We start from the raw sequence: 20,422 nt of genomic DNA on the forward strand, positions 1-20,422 counted from the left end.
TGATAATGACTGTTGCTTTACAAAGACAGATTTAGAAAAGCTGCAGGCCTAAATGATACAGAGGGAAGGGGATGTGATTCAGCCACTCACCCTGTCTAACATTCTGATACAGAGGGAAGGGGATGCGATTCAGACACTCACCCTGTCTAACATACTGATACAGAGGGAAGAGGATGTGATTCAGACAATCACCCCGTCTAACATTCTGATACAGAGGGAAGGGGATGTGATTCAGACACTCACCCTGTCTAACATTCTGATACAGAGGGAAGGGGATGTGATTCAGACACTCACCCTGTCTAACATTCTGATACAGAGGGAAGGGGATGTGATTCAGACACTCACCCTGTCTAACATTCTGATACAGAGGGAAGGGGATGTGATTCAGACACTCACCCTGTCTAACATTCTGATACAGAGGGAAGGGGATGTGATTCAGACACTCACCCTGTCTAACATACTGATACAGAGGGAAGGGGATGTGATTCAGACACTCACCCTGTCTAACATTCTGATACAGAGGGAAGGGGATGTGATTCAGCCACTCACCCTGTCTAACATTCTCATACAGAGGGAAGGGGATGTGATTCAGACACTCACCCTGTCTAACATTCTCATACAGAGGGAAGGGGATGTGATTCAGACACTCACCCTGTCTAACATTCTGATACAGAGGGAAGGGGATGTGATTCAGACACTCACCCTGTCTAACATTCTGATACAGAGGGAAGGGGATGTGATTCAGACACTCACCCTGTCTAACATTCTGATACAGAGGGAAGGGGATGATTGACATTCAGACACTCACCCTGTCTAACATTCTGATACAGAGGGAAGGGGATGTGATTCAGACACTCACCCTGTCTAACATTCTGATACAGAGGGAAGGGGATGTGATTCAGACACTCACCCTGTCTAACATTCTGATACAGAGGGAAGGGGATGTGATTCAGACACTCACCCTGTCTAACATTCTGATACAGAGGGAAGGGGATGTGATTCAGACACTCACCCTGTCTAACATACTGATACAGAGGGAAGGGGATGTGATTCAGACACTCACCCTGTCTAACATACTGATACAGGGGGAAGGGGATGTGATTCAGATACTCACCCTGTCTAACATACTAATAGAGGGAAGGGGATGTGATTCAGACACTCACCCTGTCTAACATTCTGATACAGAGGGAAGGGGATGTGATTCAGACACTCACCCTGTCTAACATACTGATACAGAGGGAAGGGGATGTGATCCAGACACTCACCCTGTCTGTCTGATACATTCAGACACTCACCCTGTCTAACATTCTGATACAGAGGGAAGGGGATGTGATTCAGACACTCACCCTGTCTAACATACTGATACAGAGGGAAGGGGATGTGATTCAGACACTCACCCTGTCTAACATTCTGATACAGAGGGAAGGGGATGTGATTCAGACACTCACCCTGTCTAACATTCTGATACAGAGGGAAGGGGATGTGATTCAGACGCTTACCCTGTCTAACATTCTGATACAGAGGGAAGGGGATGTGATTCAGACACTCACCCTGTCTAACATTCTGATACAGAGGGAAGGGGATGTGATTCAGACACTCACCCTGTCTAACATTCTGATACAGAGGGAAGGGGATGTGATTCAGACACTCACCCTGTCTAACATTCTGATACAGAGGGAAGGGGATGTGATTCAGACACTCACCCTGTCTAACATTCTGATACAGAGGGAAGGGGATGTGATTCAGACACTCACCCTGTCTAACATTCTGATACAGAGGGAAGGGGATGTGATTCAGACACTCACCCTGTCTAACATTCTGATACAGAGGGAAGGGGATGTGATTCAGACACTCACCCTGTCTAACATTCTGATACAGAGGGAAGGGGATGTGATTCAGACACTCACCCTGTCTAACATACTGATACAGAGGGAAGGGGATGTGATTCAGACACTCACCCTGTCTAACATTCTGATACAGAGGGAAGGGGATGTGATTCACACTCACCCTGTCTAACATTCTGATACAGAGGGAAGGGGATGTGATTCAGCCACTCACCCTGTCTAACATACTGATACAGAGGGAAGGGGATGTGATTCAGCCACTCACCCTGTCTAACATTCTGATACAGAGGGAAGGGGATGTGATTCAGACACTCACCCTGTCTAACATTCTGATACAGAGGGAAGGGGATGTGATTCAGACGCTTACCCTGTCTAACATACTGATACAGGGGGAAGGGGATGTGATTCAGACACTCACCCTGTCTAACATACTAATAGAGGGAAGGGGATGTGATTCAGACACTCACCCTGTCTAACATACTGATACAGAGGGAAGGGGATGTGATTCAGACACTCACCCTGTCTAACATTCTGATACAGAGGGAAGGGGATGTGATTCAGACACTCACCCTGTCTAACATACTGATACAGAGGGAAGGGGATGCGATCCAGACACTCACCCTGTCCAGGAAACACTGGAAGAACCACTTCATAGTATACAGGCTGGTGAATACCTCCTGTGTGTCCTGAAACAGAGGTCAATGAGCTTTACTGATACAGAGGGAAGGGGACTCCGTGTCCAGGAAACACTGGAAGTAGTATACAGGCTGGTGAATACCTCCTGTGTGTCCTGAAACAGAGGTCAATGAGCTTTTACCACTCCGTGTGTGTGTGTGTGTGTGTGTGTGTGTGTGTGTGTGTGTGTGTGTGTGTGTGTGTGTGTGTGTGTGTGTGTGTGTGTGTGTGTGTGTGTGTGTGTGTGTGTGTGTGTGTGTGTGTGTGTGTGTATTAAAACATGGCAGTGGCCTTGGTTAAACAGCAGTGGTGAATGTGCCCTAGGCCCCATATTAAAAGCAGAATAAAAGCAATATCTGTGTGTGTATGGTTGTGTTTGTAGACATGGCATTTCTCTCTCACTCCACCACCCTTTAATCTCAACACATCAAAGGCTGCTGCTGTGGCACTCAACTCAGTCCCCCATACCAGCAGGCTTAGGCTGTCATTTATATACCACTACCCCCTCCCCAGGCTGTGTGTGTGTGCGCTCTGCGGGCCTCACCAGGTGTGACTTCAGTTTGGGCATCATCTTCTTGAGGATGCGGTCATGGTGCTCCTGGAAGCGCATCAGCTTGGGGAAGCCGGGGATAAAAAACCCTAGAGGGGCGGAGATCACAGAGCATTTTTATCAAATGTAGGAAATGACTCTGGTGGTTCTCGCTGTGTGTGGGTCTGAATGGAAGGGACGGGAGATTGGGTGAGCTCTATAGATATCTGGTAAAGAGGTGTAAGGGAGGGATCTCTAGAAATGTGTTTCTTCACGTTTTATGGGGCCCAGAAGAGACAGCCTAAGTCCTGGAAAGGTATGTGTGAGTGGGTGTGTATACAGTGTGTGTTTATATTCTATCCGCACGTTCCTGTGTCAGTGGGGTCATGTTGGCCTTAAGGAATGTTTGGAGTAAAAGACCAGAGCCTACTATCCTACGTGGTCTAGGGCATGGCTGTTCATGCCTACTTAGTGTGTCTGGTCTAGTATGCTACCCCTGAATTGACTTGTATCCTATATGGTGAAATGTATGGCATGGCTTAGGCGTGGGTTTTGCGTGGGCTACTGAATGACGGTCTCACACTTCGATAGGATGTTACACAGTGTGTAGTGTGTGTGTGTTCTGGTGTGTTTACCATGCATGGCGTGTTTCTGTCCAGACAGCAGTTTGACCAGAGCCCAGAAGGCATCCTCTTCATTCATATAGATGAGCAACAGAGCAGTGATCTGACTCATGCCCTGGCAGTACCCCACCTCCTACACACACACACACACACACACACACACACACACACACACACACACACACACACACACACACACACACACACACACACACACACACACACACACACACACACACACACACACACACACACACACACACACACACACACACACACACACACAAAGTCGGAAGTTTACACACACCGTAGCCAAATACATTTAAACTCAGTGTTTCACAATTCCTGACATTAAATCCTAGTAAAAATTCCCTAGTTTTAGGTCAGTTCACATCACCACTTTATTTTAAGAATGTGAAATGTCAGAATAATAGTAGAGAGAATGATTTATTTCAGCTTTTATTTCTTTCATCACATTCCCAGTGGGTCAGAAGTTTACATACACTCAATTAGTATTTGGTAGCATTGCCTTTAAATTGTTTAAAACTTGGGTCAAACGTTTCAGGTAGCCTTCCACGAGCTTCCCACAATAAGTTGGGTGAATATTGGCCCATTCCTCCTGACAGAGCTGGTGTAACCGAGTCAGGTTTGTAGGCCTCCTTGCTCACACATGCTTCTTCAGTTCTGCCCACAAACTTTCTATGGGATTGAGGTCAGGGCTTTGTGATGGCCACTCCAATACCTTGACTTTGATGTCATTAAGCCATTTTGCCACAACTTTGGAAGTATGCTTGGGGTCATTGTCCATTTGGAAAACCCATTTGCAACCAAGCTTTAACTTCCTGACTGATGTCTTGAGATGTTGCTTCAATATATCCACATAATTTTCCTGCCTCATGATGCAATCTATTTTGTGAAGTGTGCCAGTCCCTCCTGCAGCAAAGCACCCCCCCACAACATGATGCTGCCATCCCCGTGCTTCACGGTTGGGATGGTGTTCTTCAGCTTGCAAGCATCCCCCTTTTTCCTCCCAACATAACGATGGTCATTATGGCCAAACAGTTCCATTTTTGTTTAATCAGACCCGAGAACATTTCTCCAAAAAGTATGATCTTTGTCCCCATGTGCAGTTGCAAACTGTAGTCTGGCTTGTTTATGGCGGTTTTGGAGCAGTGGCTTCTTCCTTGCTGAGTGGCCTTTCAGGTTATGTCGATATAGGACTCGTTTTACTGTGGATACTGTGGATATAGATCATTTGTACCCGTTTCCTCCAGCATCTACACAAGGTTATTTGCTGTTGTTCTGGGATTGATTTGCACTTTTCGCACCAAAGTACATTCCTCCCTAGGAAACAGAACGCGTCTCTTTCCTGAGCAGTATGACGGCTGCGTGGTCCCACGATGTTTGTACAGATGAATGTGGTACCTTCAGGCGTTTGGAAATTGCAACCAAGGTTGAACCAGACTTGTGGAGGTCTACTATTTATTTTCTGAGTTCTTGGCTGATTTCTTTTGATTTTCCCATGAAGTCAAGCAAAGAGGCACTGAGTTTGAAGGTAGGTCTTGAAATACATTCACAGGTACACCTCCAATTGACTCAAATGATGTCAATTAGCCTATCAGAAGCTTCTAAAGCCATGACATCATTTTCTGGAATTTTCCAAGCTGTTTAAAGGCACAGTCACCTTAATGTAAGTCATCTTCTGATACAGTGAATTATAAGTGAAATAATCTGTCTGTAAACAATTGTTGGAAAAATTACTTGTGTCATGCACAAAGTAGATGTCCTAACCGACTTGCCAAAACTATAGTTGATTAACAAGAAATTTGTGGAGTGGTTGAAAATCGAGTTTTAATGACTCCAAACTAAGTGTATGTAAACTTCTGACTTTAACTGTACATACAAAACTGCACACAAACTCACTTTTCTATTTCTACACAGGAACAGAAAAGGTTGGTGGATGGAGAGAACGGGGAGGATGATCAGGAGGAGCTGGACGAGGGGGAAAAAGAAGGACGAGGGAGAGGAGAAGGACGGGGGAGAGGAGAAGGACGGGGGAGAGGAGAAGGACGAGGGAGAGGAGAAGGACGAGGGAGAGGAGAAGGACGAGGGAGAGGAGAAGGACGAGGCTGTAGAAAATAGTTGATTGGGAAATGAAGAGGTAGAATAAAGAAAAGCGGTTTCGGGTGATTCATTCTGGAATGTGTGTAGTGTGACTCACCGTGTTGTACATGGAGTAGGCTGTTAGGACGTGGAACAAAGCCTGCTGCCTGAAAACAACAACAAACAGTCAACCTACTAATATAATGACTAGACATCATTTTACATTTAAGTCATTTAGCAGACGCTCTTATCCAGAGCGACTTACAAATTGGTGCATTCACCTTATGACATCCAGTGGAACAGCCACTTTACAATAGTGCATCTAAATATTTTAAGGGGGGTGAGGGGGGGTGAGAAGGATTACTTTATCCTATCCTAGGTATTCCTTAAAGAGGTGGGGTTTCAGGTGTCTCCGGAAGGTGGTGATTGACTCCGCTGTCCTGGCGTCGTGAGGGAGTTTGTTCCACCATTGGGGAGCCAGAGCAGCGAACAGTTTTGACTGGGCTGAGCGGGAACTGTACTTCCTCAGTGGTAGGGAGGCGAGCAGGCCAGAGGTGGATGAACGCAGTGCCCTTATTTGGGTGTAGGGCCTGATCAGAGCCTGGAGGTACTGAGGTGCCGTTCCCCTCACAGCTCCGTAGGCTGATCATCTGACGGACGTGCAGGTTAACTAACAGGAACACCTCAGGAGCTTCCCAATTGATCACAAAAGGGGAGTTCAGGTTGCTTTGTTTTTATTTAACCTGGTTAGTCTCATTGAGATACATTTTTCATGAGAGATCTGGTCTTCTCTCATCATTCAAATGCTCTAATAGTTGTACTTGTCTTCGAAATGAGATGAAGAAATGCATGAGTGATTTTTACTTCCTATATTTGGCCAGTAATGGCAACCTTTTATGTTTGAGGTAGTAGGAAATGTTATGCTTTCATGTCAGTACTGAGGCAATGCGTTTCGTTCCTGTGAGGCTGTGGCTGCCAGGTCCATGTTGCTCTCTGACTCTGCAGGCCACAGTGTTTATTTCCCAGGGGCCCCTGGTTCTGGCTCTCTCCATGACATCATCAAGCAGAAGTAAAAACACAGAAAAGGGAAGTGTGTCCTCTCCCTTCCTTATAGGGAAATGTCCATGTCAGCTACCATTATGACAGAAAGAGGTATGGCCAGACAGATGTGCATCATGGCCCAGGCTACGACCAGGGGTTTTTCCTAGTCAGAGCACATGGTCAAGAAAAACTCCAGACCCCAATTAAGGGTACTATTCTGTAGTAACTAAGTGTAGATGATGTACTTCTCATCATGTTGAGTATGAGACACTGACTTGACATCGTAGCGGGTCATGAACATGATGTGGTCCCTGTGTTTTGTGTGTGTGTTTTGTGTGTGTGTGTGTGTGTACAGTTGGAGGGAGATACCGACTTGACGTCGTAGCGGGTCATGAACATGATGTGGTTCTTGTGTTGCGTGTGTGTGTGTGTGTGTGTGTGTGTGTGTGTGTGTGTGTGTGTGTGTGTGTGTGTGTGTGTGTGTGTACAGTTGGAGGGAGATACTGACTTGACGTCGTAGCGGGTCATGAACATGATGTGGTCCCTGTAGGTTCGGTTCACATCCAGGTCAATCTGACGGACATCAGGAGACAGACCTCGAGCCCTGAGCTTCAGCTTCTACACACAGAAAACACAACACAGAGTCACCGAGGGAGTGAGTGAGTGAGTGAGTGTGTGTGAGTGAGTGAGAGTTTGTGAGAGTGAAATACAAAGGAATAAAACTACTCATCCATCCCGCAAATCTTTGAGTTATATTATATATATTAAAGTACACCTGTCCCCACACACACACACACACACACACACACACACACACACACACACACACACACACACACACACACACACACACACACACACACACACACACACACACACACACACACACACACACACACACACACACACACACACACACACACACCACACACACACCTCCCCCCGTAATAATGGATGAAGCTCTGAAATCTAATAAATCAGGGTTTCCCGGCCTAGTTATGAATGTTAATGAGGCCTGGGCTATAATGAAGCTAGCTGAGTGGAGAGAGACAATAGGAGAGTCAACTACAGTGTGAATGTGTATAGTTCCTACATGACTTTGCCCGGGGAGAAAGGATGTTGGTACTATGCTGTGAGCTCTTGGCTCGTGTTTCCATAACGTACCTCGTAGAAGTCTTTCTTCTCCTCCTTTATTTTGGGAACGTCGAGGAGCAGACACCACACCTCTCCTCGGAGCTGTAGGGGAATTCCCTTATAGATCCGCCTCACCAGCTGGAGGGAGACATGGATATGGGGAAAAGGACATTCTTAGTGTAACATCAAAGAGACCATGCTTCACCTTCCAACCACACCCCCTAGCACTAACGCTCAAGTTCAAAATGCCTTTGTGCCCAATCAAATTTGAGCTACACAACCGAACAGTTTTCATGATGAATTGATAGTCGCTCTGGATAAGAGCGTCTGCTAAATGACTTAAATGTAAATGTAAATAGTATGAATAATGTGACCCACATTCAGCATTAAGGGGGTACAATCAATCATCAAGAAAACATCAATCAAATGTTACTCAAGTGGATAGTATGAGAGGACAGGTAGGTGTGTGTGTGTGTGTGTGTGTGTGTGTGTGTGTGTGTGTGTGTGTGTGTGTGTGTGTGTGTGTGTGTGTGTGTGTGTGTGTGTGTGTGTGTGTGTGTGTGTGTGTGTGTGTGTGTGTGTGTGTGTGTAAATGCAATAGAATTCTACTCCAATGCGTTTTGCTGACAACAATCCCTTGCATAATTTGTTGTGTTTCGGTATGTTACATTGAAAGTGGTTAACTTCTTGGTGACTCGGGGGCAGTATTTAGTAGCTTGGATGAATAAGGTGCCCAGAGTAAACTGCCAACTACTCAGCCATAAAAGCTAGAATATGCATATAATTAGTATATTTGGATAGAAACTTCAGAGGGTTTTCTAAAACTGTTTGAATGATGTCTGTGAGTATAACAGAACTCATATAGCAGAAATCCTGAGAAAAATCCAACCAGGAAGTGGGAAATCTGAGGTTTGTAGTTTTTCAACTCATTGCCATTCCAATATCCAGTGTCTGTGGGGTTATTTTGCACTTCCTAAGGCTTCCACTAGATGTCAACAGTCTTTAGAAACTTGTTTGATGCTTCTACTGTGAAGTGGGGCCGAATGAGAGGGGATTGAGCCAGGTGTCTGGCAGATTGCCACGAGCTCGTGACGCGAGGTCATGTGAAAGTTAGCTTGCGTTCCATTGCTTTTCTACAAACAAAGGAATTCTCTGGTGGAAATATTATTGAAGAATTATGATAAAAACATCCTAAAGATTGATTCAATACTTCATTTGACATGTTTCTACGACCTGTAATATAACTTTTTTGACTTTTCGTCTGACCTTTCGGCTGGACTTACCAAACGCCCTAACAAAAGGAGGTATTTGGACATAAATTATTAACTTTATCGAACAAATCAAACATTTATTCTGAAACTGGGATTCCTGGGAGTGCATTCTGATGAAGATCAAAGGCAAGTGAATATTTATAATGCTATTTCTGACTAATGTTGACTCCACAACATGGCGGATATCTCTTTGGCTGTTTTGGTCACTGAGCGCCGTACTCAGATTATTGCATGGTATGCTTTCTCCGTAAAGTTTTTTGAAATCTGACACAGCGGTTGCATTAAGGAGAAGTTTATCTAAAGTTCCATGTATAATAGTTGTATCTTTTATCAATGTTTATTATGAGTATTTCTGTAAATTGATGTGGCTCTCTGCAAAATCACCGCATGTTTTGGAACTACTGAACATAACACGCCATTGTAAAATGAGATGTTTGGATATAAATATGCACTTTATCAAACAAAACATACATGTATTGTGTAACATGAAGTCCTATGAGTGTCATCTGATGAAGATCATAAAAAGGTTAGAGATTCATTTGATCGATATTTCTGCTTTTTGTGACTCCTCTCTTTGGCTGGAAAAATGGCTGTTTTTCTGTGACTTGGTGGTGTCCTAACAATCGTTTGTGGTGCTTTCGCTGTAAAGCCTTTTTGAAATCAGACACTGTGGCTGGATTAACGAGAATGTTATCTTTAAAATGGTGTAAAATTTGATGCCCTGCACTGTCACTGGCTGTTGGCGGGGTGGGATGCTACCGTCCCGAATATCCCAGAGAGGTTAATATTTTGTTGATTCAATCACAATTGCCACAGTAAAGGGAAACATTGATAGTGGTAACAGGGAAAACTAGAACCGAGGCCACCAAGCTTTGAGGTCAGATCGATTTCGGAGTCAAAATGCAAGCCAAAATCTACCACTCAGATTTGTTTTATTACATGACTTAAAAACATAAGCCTGCGCAACATTAACCACTTAAAAACAGTACTATAACAATGAGGTAAAAACAGTACCATAGAAATATAGGCCCAATACATTATCAACACATATTGGCTTTGCTTGAATTGCCCTGCAAATTAATTGTTGTTCGGGTCATTTTTTAAAATTATATGATCACACTGGTAATAGATCCGTTGTTGTATTTCTTGTGAGGCACAGCTGAGTGAGCATTTAAATCATTTGCTTTATTTTTTATTTTACTGGGCTGATGGTGCCTGCATTTGGCGGTCAGTCTCAGCAGAGGGAGAGAGCAGCAGACGGAGGGTCCGCCTCTCAACATCCCTCCGCTCTCCCATTCCTTCACTGACTCTGACCAAAAAGGCTGGGGAAACTCGAGTCGCACCGCATTATTTCTGACTCATGCACAAATTCATGTTGTTACTCCTATGAACAGAGAAAGTGAAATATTCCTGGATATTAAAAAAGAGCCAAGCTGCTAATAATAACAACACAAGCCTATAGGTTTCACTTTCCTACTCATTCATTACTGCTGCAGTGCTTGTTGCAGCGCTGAGTGGAAATAGGAAGAATGTGTATTTTATGGCTTATAAAAGTGTTGAATAGAGTGCTGACAGTGCTCAGAAAGAATTTGAACATGAACTCACTCATAAAAACAGCAGCTCTTTGCTGTATTCATTGAGTCCCTCTCTAGTCATGGTTTTAAACATTTTGAAATCTCAGTGTCAACTTTTCTGTAGCTTTCTGTTACGCCTTCTACGTTACTGCAGACATGGTAATCTGAGCCATTTGATTGGCCAGCGGTAGGCCTATAGTGCACTTGATTGGCTCTCCAGGCCAGATACATGAAATGGTTCAAAATGGCAACAGTTCACCCACCCGGTGCGCAAGGCAGCTGAATCGGGTTCACCTACCGCCAACAGCCCGAGACCAAAATAAAAAAAAATAGGAACAAGGTTATCGTCGTTTGACGATCGACTAAGAATGCCTTGGAGATCAACCAGTCAGTGAACACTGCTCTAGAAAGTTGGGTAAGATCACGCTTCTCTCCGTGGGCTGATAATTCTGCACGGTAGTCCCGGGGAACAGCGCACATCTTAGAGGAAACATTGGCTGCAACCGAGGCCAGACGATTTTTACTCACTACGCGCTTCAGCACTCAGCGATCCCGTTCTGTGAGCTTGTATGGCCAACCACTTCGCGGCTGAGCCGTTGTTCTTCCTAGACGTTTCCACTTCACAATAACAGCACTTACAGTTGAGCTCTAGCAGGACAGGAATGTAACAAACTGACTTGTTGGAAAGGTGGCATCCTATGACGGTGCCACGTTGAAAGTCACTGAGCTCTTCCGTGTGGCCAGTCTACTGTCAATGTTTGCCTATAGAGATTGCATGGCTGTGTGCTCGATTTTATACAGCTGTCAGTCAAGCAACAGAGGTGGCTAAAATAGCCTAATTTGAAGAGGTGTCCACATACTTTGTGTGTCATACATATATATATACACACACATATATACACACACAGTGCATCTTCATTACTCAGCAGGCGGAACACAGAGAGGTGGGAGAAGAGAGAGAAACACTGATTTGGAAGGAGATGTGTTTAAGCATCGGATGGCCAGTGATGGGTGATAATTAAAGGTTAACGAATCAGTTTAGGTTGTATGCTCATAGTGCATGTTAGTCTGTGTATGTGAGTTAGTGTGTGTAGTATACGTGTTCTCAGTGAGTGTGTAGGTGTGTTTGTACTGTGTAGTATGTGTGTGTGTGTGTGTGTGTGTGTGTGTGTGTGTGTGTGTGTGTGTGTGTGTGTGTGTGTGTGTGTGTGTGTGTGTGTGTGTGTGTGTGTGTGTGTGTGTGTGTGTGTGTGTGTGTGTGTGTGTGTGTGTGTGTGTGTGTGTGATTGTGTGTGCCAGATAGACCCACTTAGGGCTTGACGTCTCTAGAGCAACAGCCCTGTAAATTAGGGCTCTGAAGAGGAAGTCAATGAGTGCACCTGTTCCACTAATCATCAATTGGTGTGTGTGTGTGTGTGTCTCTATTAGTGTCTATTTGTGTGTGTCTGTGTGTGTATGAGATCTAAATGTCTCTTCAGTGTAGAGGTCTCTCCCGCTCGCTGCACTCCACAGTCCTCTACCTGTACCATCAATTGACAGTCACATCAACACCTGACCCAGGCTCTGCCCAACAGCAGATGTTTAGTAGAGCTACAGATTACACCTGCCCTATAGACGCTAGAGCCTGCCCTACGAGTGCTAGAGCCTGCCCTACGAGTGCTAGAGCCTGCCCTACGGACGCTAGAACCTGCCCTACGGACGCTAGAACCTGCCCTACGGACGCTAGAGCCTGCCCTACAGATGCTAGAACCTGCCCTACAGATGCTAGAACCTGCCCTACAGACGCTAGAGCCTGCCCTACGAGTGCTAGAGCCTGCCCTACAGATGCTAGAACCTGCCCTACAGACGCTAGAACCTGCCCGACAGACGCTAGAACCTGCCTTACAGACGCTAGAACCCGCCTTACAGACGCTAGAACCTTATGACTGCATTAGTATGCTATTGTTTTCAGCAGCACAGGAAACAAAGAGTTATCAACCGTAACCTGTTTAACCAGCCGGGAGAAACGAGCGGAGCACTGACTGACAGAATACGGATACCCCTAAAGGGGTGTTGGGGGGAGAAACAACAAGTCCTTGGTGGTTGTTGCTTGCCACAGAATTCATTAAACCGGAGGAAGAGAGAGAAGAAGGGTAAAATATTCCCCTGGTTAAGGTTCATTTAATGATAATTCTACAATTTCCACTGGAACCATTTCAGAGTACAACTGAAGGATGTCAGAACTGAATGCCCGAGGACCCAACACCTATCGTAAAGAAGAACCCAAACTCAGGCACTAACAAAGACAGCTATTACAGAGACCGGACCACTAGAAATGCTCTTCAGGGAGAGACTCACTAATATTTGTTCACCAAAGAGAAGAAAAGATGTGAGGCGCGAGGAGTGGAGGAGAAGAATGTGGAATGTAATATTTGACAACAGGAATGTGGGAATGAAATATTTTAAGAGAGGAATGCAAGAAGGGGGAGAGATGGTGAGGGAGGAAGAGAGATCGTACCTTTTCACTGTTCTTATACTTGTCCCAGCTCTTCATCATCTTCAGCCATTTTGAGGTCCTTTCTACCTCTATGTGTTTTTGCTGAGGGGACACAGGAAGTGGCATGTTAACACTTCCTCATTACCAAAACTCTGGAGGAACTGTATATGTATCATACATTTTGCTTCATAAACTTAATACATTTTATGATGTAGAATGAGGCAAAGGTTACAGTGAAATTAGAATGCAATCTAAACATCAGCTCAGAACATTATGTAACTCATTGTAAGCTACAGTAGAAGCCTACACAATGTTAGGATTCTGAAGACATTTTCTGAAGACATTTTGTTCTTTCTCATTTGTGAAGGACATTTTACAGCGGCATAGACACGTGGGATGGGAGAGATGCAGTTAGCCCTGAGGGTCTGAGACACGGTCGCTCACCTTCTCTTCCACCGAGTCGTAGGACGGAAGGTCATTCTCACTGGAGAGGACAAACAAACAAGCTTTAGTATTACACAGCTTTTGGTTTATTTTATAGACACATTCTTGCTTTGAAAATATGCAAGGTATCAATCATTGTTTGACCATGGGCTTAGCTGGTCTGGGCCTTTAAGAACATTACACATTTGGTAGACGGGGTGGAATGTTAGTAGGCTGTCTGTCTCTGTCCGACTCAACTCCCTCATACGCGGTGAAGATGGACAAGACGGAGCCCCAAGATGATATGTCTCAACGTGAATACGGACCACTCAAAGATTCTTTCCAGAGTAAGTGGAGTCATTAAAGAAATGAACGCTGTTACTGCCAGAGCTCGTTTCACCTTCCCCAACACTCATCAAAGGGAGGGAACATTACACGTCAGCAGCCCAGCCAACAGGAAATAACACATTAAAACATTCCTCCATTCTGGCTACTGTCCTGTCCCAGTTTCAATGCCTCTATGGCTATCTGTCAGTTACACTATGAAACTAACAGTTCAGAGCAGCACAGTTCTGTCTGTGCCACTCAGCCCACTGGCTTAGATCATACAAAAGGGATTTCCCCATGGTGGGGGCCTGTTCCAATACTCTCAAAATGCATCCTTCCTTCTTTTAGTAATATTAACTAATCTGTCCATGACTGGGCAAGTGAACGTAAGGTTTCCTCTCCATTGCTTTAACCAATCCAACATTGGTCAGACCCTTGGTCAGGTCAGATCTGTGATGACTTCATGGAAGGGAACAGAGCCTGTGTCCCATCCCCCACTTCCTGTGTCTCTGTCCTGCCCTGACCCCTGAACCTGGCCTTCAACTCATACAGGAAGCACAGAGAGTTTGCAGTCAGTTTGTCGGTGTCTGCCTGTAAATGGGGCATTCCCTTCTTTTCTCCCTCATTGTCGTCGTCACACCTAGTCAGTATGACCTAGATAGGGCTCTCCTTCATAGGCTATTTCATGAAGCCTAGGCCTCATCTCTACTGTCCTAACCATGGGCCCCAGCTCTGTGTCCTAACCAGTCCAGAGCCCTGGCATTAGGCCACAACCTCTTCATCCCGCTCTTCTCTCCAAGACCATAACCTTCAGCCAAGTCCCCATCTGCTCACTTTCCATCCCTCTCTCTCCCAGACCATAACCTTCACCCAGGGCCTCAACCTCTCCATTCTTCCCTCTCTCCAGACTATAACCTTCTCTCCATCTCTCTCCAGACCGTGACTGGCCCTGGGCCTGAGCTCCCACACTGATGCCCTGTGATGGCCATGCCAAAGCCATGATCACCTGTGTGTGTGTGTGTGTGTGTGTGTGTGTGTGTGTGTGTGTGTGTGTGTGTGTGTGTGTGTGTGTGTGTGTGTGTGTGTGTGTGTGTGTGTGTGTGTGTGTGTGTGTGTGTGTGTGTGTGTGTGTGTGTGTGTGTGTGTGTGTGTGTGTGTGTGTGTGTGTGTGTGTGTGTTCTTACTGCACGAAGCCGAAGCGGTCAATGACTTTGTACAGGTGGAAGCTTGCATCCTCCCAGGGTTCCACAGTGGCGCCCTCTTTTCCCTGCAATCAAAGTACCTCATGGGTAAAGCAATGAATAACAAGTAGTTTGAAATGCATTTGTGCTTTAAAACAAAACATCCTTGGGAACATTTGTTTTTTTATGTGAATGCAGCACAAATGAGAATGAATACCAATGAGATACTTTGAAGTAAAATAACTTAATGCCTATATAGAACTGAATGGCTACATACTTTATAAACATCAACGCTATTTAAATAGAGACAGAACATGAACATCAGTGTTATTCTATACTGAACAAAAATATAAACGCAACATGTAAAGTGTTGGTCCCATGTTTCATGAGCGGAAATACATGATCCCAGACATTTTCCATACGCTTCCACATCGCTGTGAACATTTCTCCTTTGTCAAGATAATCCATCCACCTGGCATATCAAGAAGTTTATTAAACAGCATTATAATTACACAAGTGCACCTTGTGCTGGGGGACACAAAAAAAGGCCACTAAAAATGTGCAGTTTTATCACACAACAAAATGCCACAGATGTCTCAAGTTGTGCATTTGGCATGCTGACTGCAAGAATGTCCACCAGAGAATTGAATGTACATTTTTCTACCATAAGCTGGCTCCAAAGTAGTTTTAGAATTTGGCAGTAGGTCCATCCGGACTCACAACCGCAGACCATGTTAATGGCGTTGTGTGGACGAGCGGTTTGCTGATGTCAACGTTGTGAACAGAGTGCCCCATGGTGGAGTTATGGTATGGGCAGGTAGGTACAGTGGGGCAAAAAAGTATTTAGTCAGCCACCAATTGTGGTTCTCCCACTTAAAAAGATGAGAGGCCTGTCATTTTCATCATAGGTACACTTCAACTATGACAGACAAAATGAGAAAAACACATTGTAGGATTTCTAATGAATCTGGTGGTCACACCAGATACAGACTGGTTCTGATCCTACCTCTTTAAAAAAATTAAGTATCTGTGACTAACAGATGCAAGGCAGTTAACCCACTGTTCCCCGGTAGGCCCGGTAGGCCGTCATTGTAAATAAGAATTTGTTCTTAACTGACTTGCCTAGTTAAATAAATGTATTTAAAAAAAGTCCAAAAAGGTGATGAATAGAAAAGAGAGCGAGCTAAACAATGTCCAGTGTCGGAGGTCTGCAAGGCCTGAAGGATGTCTAAAAACATCCCTCCCTCCCGTCCCCCTCCCCGCACTCCCTTTGTTTACTGGGAATCCTGTCCTAACTTAACCCAGCGCCCTCACACAGCACAAACAGGGGAACATGAATATAAATGCATAGAAAAAGACATCTGGGATGGATAGATTGTTCTTACATCCAACCTCAGGCCGAACACACACAGAGCCTGGATGAGATGACGGTGTCTAAAGCCCGTGTCATGTGGTATCTGCGTATAGACACAGGGGCGCACGCACAAGACAGACTGTGTCTAAAGCCCGTGTCATGTGGTATCTGCGTATAGACACAGGGGCGCACGCACAAGACAGACGGTGTCTAAAGCCCGTGTCATGTGGTATCTGCGTATAGACACAGGGGCGCACGCACAAGACAGACTGTGTCTAAAGCCCGTGTCATGTGGTATCTGCGTATAGACACAGGGGCGCACGCACAAGACAGACGGTGTCTAAAGCCCGTGTCATGTGGTATCTGCGTATAGACACAGGGGCGCACGCACAAGACAGACGGTGTCTAAAGCCCGTGTCATGTGGTATCTGCGTATAGACACAGGGGCGCACGCACAAGACAGACTGTGTAAAATCAATGTCATGGCAGAATTGGAGCATGAATCTGTTCAGTGTTCGTTCCACTTTGTCAAGCTTTACTAGCCTGGACCCAGATCTAGACTACTATGTCTCTGGTGTCTATGATTGACTCTGTCCCAGTTGGAGTGTGTATAGAAGGTTTCTTCCAGTATCCTCCTGTCAAAGGAAACCGGAGGGATAGGCCGTACTCAAGCACCCTTGAATGAAACTCCATTGATAGAAAACGTTGAGGTCTGTAGTGAGAGCATGAACTCCATCTTTGTCTTGATGTTTTGATAACAGGGTCCCCCCCCTCCGACAATGTCATTATGAAACTGAATTGGGTTTGATTGGACTCGTTCCGCCTCGCCAACGAGAGAAAATGGACTCCTCTTGTGATCAGGGTCAAACATCAAAACATAATTAAACTCTGTGTCAGAGTGCCCAACCTCTCTCCTCCACTCCATCCCTCCCTCATTGCTCCTCTCTTAATGAGTGGGCTTGATTATCCTGCCCACTGGACTAAATTAAAAAGGCTCATTTAGAAACCAGGCACGACGGCTGGCTATAGTGATGATGCCACGGGCAATGGAAAGAGGTGCCACACACACACACACACACACACACACACACACACACACACACACACACACACACACACACACACACACACACACACACACACACACACACACACACACACACACACACACACACACACACACACACACACACACACACACACACACACACACACACACACACACGATGGTGTGGATGGGCACACAGACATTTCACCATCAGTCTGACAAATATGACAACTCTATGACAAGAAAACAAAGCACAAATCTCTGGAAACTTCCTGTAAATATTGTTATCCCAGCTTCTGTCTGGTAGTGACAGACAAACATTCAATGCTGCAGGGGACATACTGTCCTCCATTAGCGGAGGGGTTCTTACCTTGTCATATTTGGAGACGATCTCAGCCCTCTCCTTCTCAAGCCTCAGCACAGCATCCTGCTCTGTACCAGACGCTGCCAGAGAAAACAGAGGGGGAGGAGAGAGAGAGAGAGAGAGAGAGAGAGAGAGAAAGAGAGAGAGAGAGAAGAGAAAGGTAGAATAGATGGAAGAAAAGGAAAGGAGAATAGTTAAAATGTCAATCTTTGTATTGTGGTCCCAGTAGGCTCAGTGAAGGCCAATACAGAATGGAAGTGGTCGTGCTGTACCTTTTCACTACTATCAAACACTAAGTGGATCAGTTCTCTGGCCCCACACTGAGCCAGGGGTCAAAGGTTAAAGCCTGGCCTACTGTAGCAGACACTGGGGGCCAGAGAGCCTGGCCACTTCCTGATTCAGCACCCAATGGGAAGCTCAAAATACAGGAAAGCACGTTAACAAAGCTGGAATAGAATATATATATGTGTGTGTGTGTGTGTGTGTGTGTTCATGGTTTGAAGGGCTGTGGTAATAGTGGGAAAATTGTGGAAAACTAAAAAGTCTAGGTCAGATTTATTGAAAGAGCCCCATTGGTTCTATGAGTTCACGAATAACAGGTAGTTCTTGTGATGGAATGCGGTCAGCCAGAATATACTGTGTATCTGAGGTTTTCTATTAGCAAAAGGCTGGTACTAAATCATCCTTCCTGATGTAAAAATATTCTGGTACACTTTGTTCCAGTCAAGTCCTGATGGAAAAAGATAGTGAATCTTTCCAGGCGACGGACCAATTGGCATTTCACCTGCTTTGATGTACCTGCACTGAGCTGCCAGCCAAATGCACATTAGAAAGACAAGTGTGTGTGTGTGTGTGTGTGTGTGTGTGTGTGCGCCTCAGACACATTGGACTCATGCGGAGATTGAGAATAAACAAAGCACTGAACTAATTTTCTGTAAATCTATTTTTACACAGATTGAGGCAGTTTGCCAACCATGTCAGTGTGAGAATAAATACATTGCTCCACACACAGCACAAGAAAGAACACAATACTGTGTTCTTAGTGAAAGAGGCTATTGTAGATACTCGGTGTGTGCTACTGTGTTTACTGAACTGGTGGGAGACATGAGGATACAGCTTTTCAACCCTCTCCACCAATGAAATGTGCTGCTTCATCTCCACTTAAGAAGTACAAGGTCCCAAGGGTGGTTTTACAGTTTTAAATAATTTTATTTTTTCCCTTATCTGTCACTTTGTCAGTCAGTATTCCCGACAGGAAGTATTCCACTTTGATTCTTCCTCACTTCCTCCCTGGGCTTGTCCGGAATTCCAATATGTCCGAACAAACGTCGCTCTTATCGAGCCGGCCGGAATTTTTATGACAGGGTGGTGTGTCACAGTGAAAGGCATGCTACCATTTGCTGACAATGGCACACAGAGTGGGAGAAGGGACAGCAGAGGGACACTGTCTGGAAACAAATAACGGGTTTTTTCTTCCCCCCCACTGAATTTTTCCATGGTTCAGTGGAATGGAATTCTGGGTCTTGAGTCTTCCTATAGTAAAGCCCAGTGTTGGCAGCAGCAACACACACTGAACCCTCCAGTGGCCATATTAGTATTCAACAGGGGCAGTGCTTAAGCTAAACGCAATTAGATTATTTCATGCTTGGGGAATGGCACTGGCATCCGTGACTCCGTGTTTGTAAGGGGTTGGAGGCTCGTTCAGAATGTGTTTGTTGTGTGGCTTGGACTGCTGTGACTCATCGTGCCTACAGAACACTCCTGGACAAGCCCCTTCCTTAACCCTACGGGGCTGTTTGAGGAAAACATACATCCCTGAACCTTTGCACTTCCAGCGAGTCACCCTATCCTCCCCCTTTTCCTCACCCTGTCCACTCCTACTCCTCTTTTCCCTGGTTAGACCCCCTACCTCCCTGACCTTTCACCCCTCCCTCATCCTCCTCTGCCAGTCTCAACCGCTTCCTCTTCACATGGCAGTGCCCTGTGGCGACAGCTGCGTAGAACGGCAGGTCATTTCCCGCTACGATTAAAATGTCCCCACCGGTCTAGTGCTTTGGAAATGACCCGATTCTCCGTTTTCCCCTTCACTCCTGCTCTCTACCACCCGTCAAACAGCTGTCCCTCTCTTTCTCTCCATCCATCCATACATCACAGAGTATTAGAATATTAGAGTATTAGAAGAGAAAGCTGTCATTTTCCCTGCTGAAAGGTATTAATCACACATTAGGCTTTGAAAAATACTAGAAAACGTCACTAAAAGAACAAAGGAGAGAACTGGTCTCGCTCACTCACAGGTTAGGGACAACATGTTGTCGATCTGTATATAACCTGTCTGTCCATGATGATTCAACCGTAGATCAAGTCGATAAAAGAATGAACTTAGGATCATGCATTCATCCAATCAGACTCAGAGTCAGTCTTCTGGACAACAGCATCATCAAAAACAACAGACTCT

The 20,422-nt window shown here is 45.2% G+C and overlaps 1 protein-coding gene across 4 annotated transcripts in view; it reads right to left on the reverse strand.

The window, feature by feature from the left end:
- LOC123994552 (USP6 N-terminal-like protein) overlaps nucleotides 1-20,422 on the reverse strand; it is a 145,490-nt gene that overhangs the window by 7,452 nt on the left and 117,616 nt on the right. For 3 of the 4 annotated variants that reach the window (XM_046297267.1, XM_046297261.1, XM_046297266.1), the window contains 10 exons: nucleotides 17,974-18,047; nucleotides 15,205-15,287; nucleotides 13,715-13,754; nucleotides 13,292-13,372; nucleotides 7,980-8,087; nucleotides 7,324-7,433; nucleotides 5,893-5,941; nucleotides 3,684-3,804; nucleotides 3,064-3,158; nucleotides 2,465-2,530 (listed from right to left, as the gene is read on the reverse strand). In XM_046297267.1, the coding sequence (XP_046153223.1) occupies nucleotides 2,465-2,530; nucleotides 3,064-3,158; nucleotides 3,684-3,804; nucleotides 5,893-5,941; nucleotides 7,324-7,433; nucleotides 7,980-8,087; nucleotides 13,292-13,372; nucleotides 13,715-13,754; nucleotides 15,205-15,287; nucleotides 17,974-18,047 (827 nt within the window). Of the gene's footprint in view, nucleotides 1-2,464; nucleotides 2,531-3,063; nucleotides 3,159-3,683; nucleotides 3,805-5,892; nucleotides 5,942-7,188; nucleotides 7,217-7,323; nucleotides 7,434-7,979; nucleotides 8,088-13,291; nucleotides 13,373-13,714; nucleotides 13,755-15,204; nucleotides 15,288-17,973; nucleotides 18,048-20,422 lie in introns of those variants that run through there. The other variant, XM_046297268.1, reaches the window with a different exon arrangement.

The sequence above is a fragment of the Oncorhynchus gorbuscha genome, linkage group LG14 (genome assembly GCF_021184085.1).
Source record: "Oncorhynchus gorbuscha isolate QuinsamMale2020 ecotype Even-year linkage group LG14, OgorEven_v1.0, whole genome shotgun sequence".
Taxonomy (NCBI): Eukaryota; Metazoa; Chordata; class Actinopteri; order Salmoniformes; family Salmonidae; genus Oncorhynchus; species Oncorhynchus gorbuscha.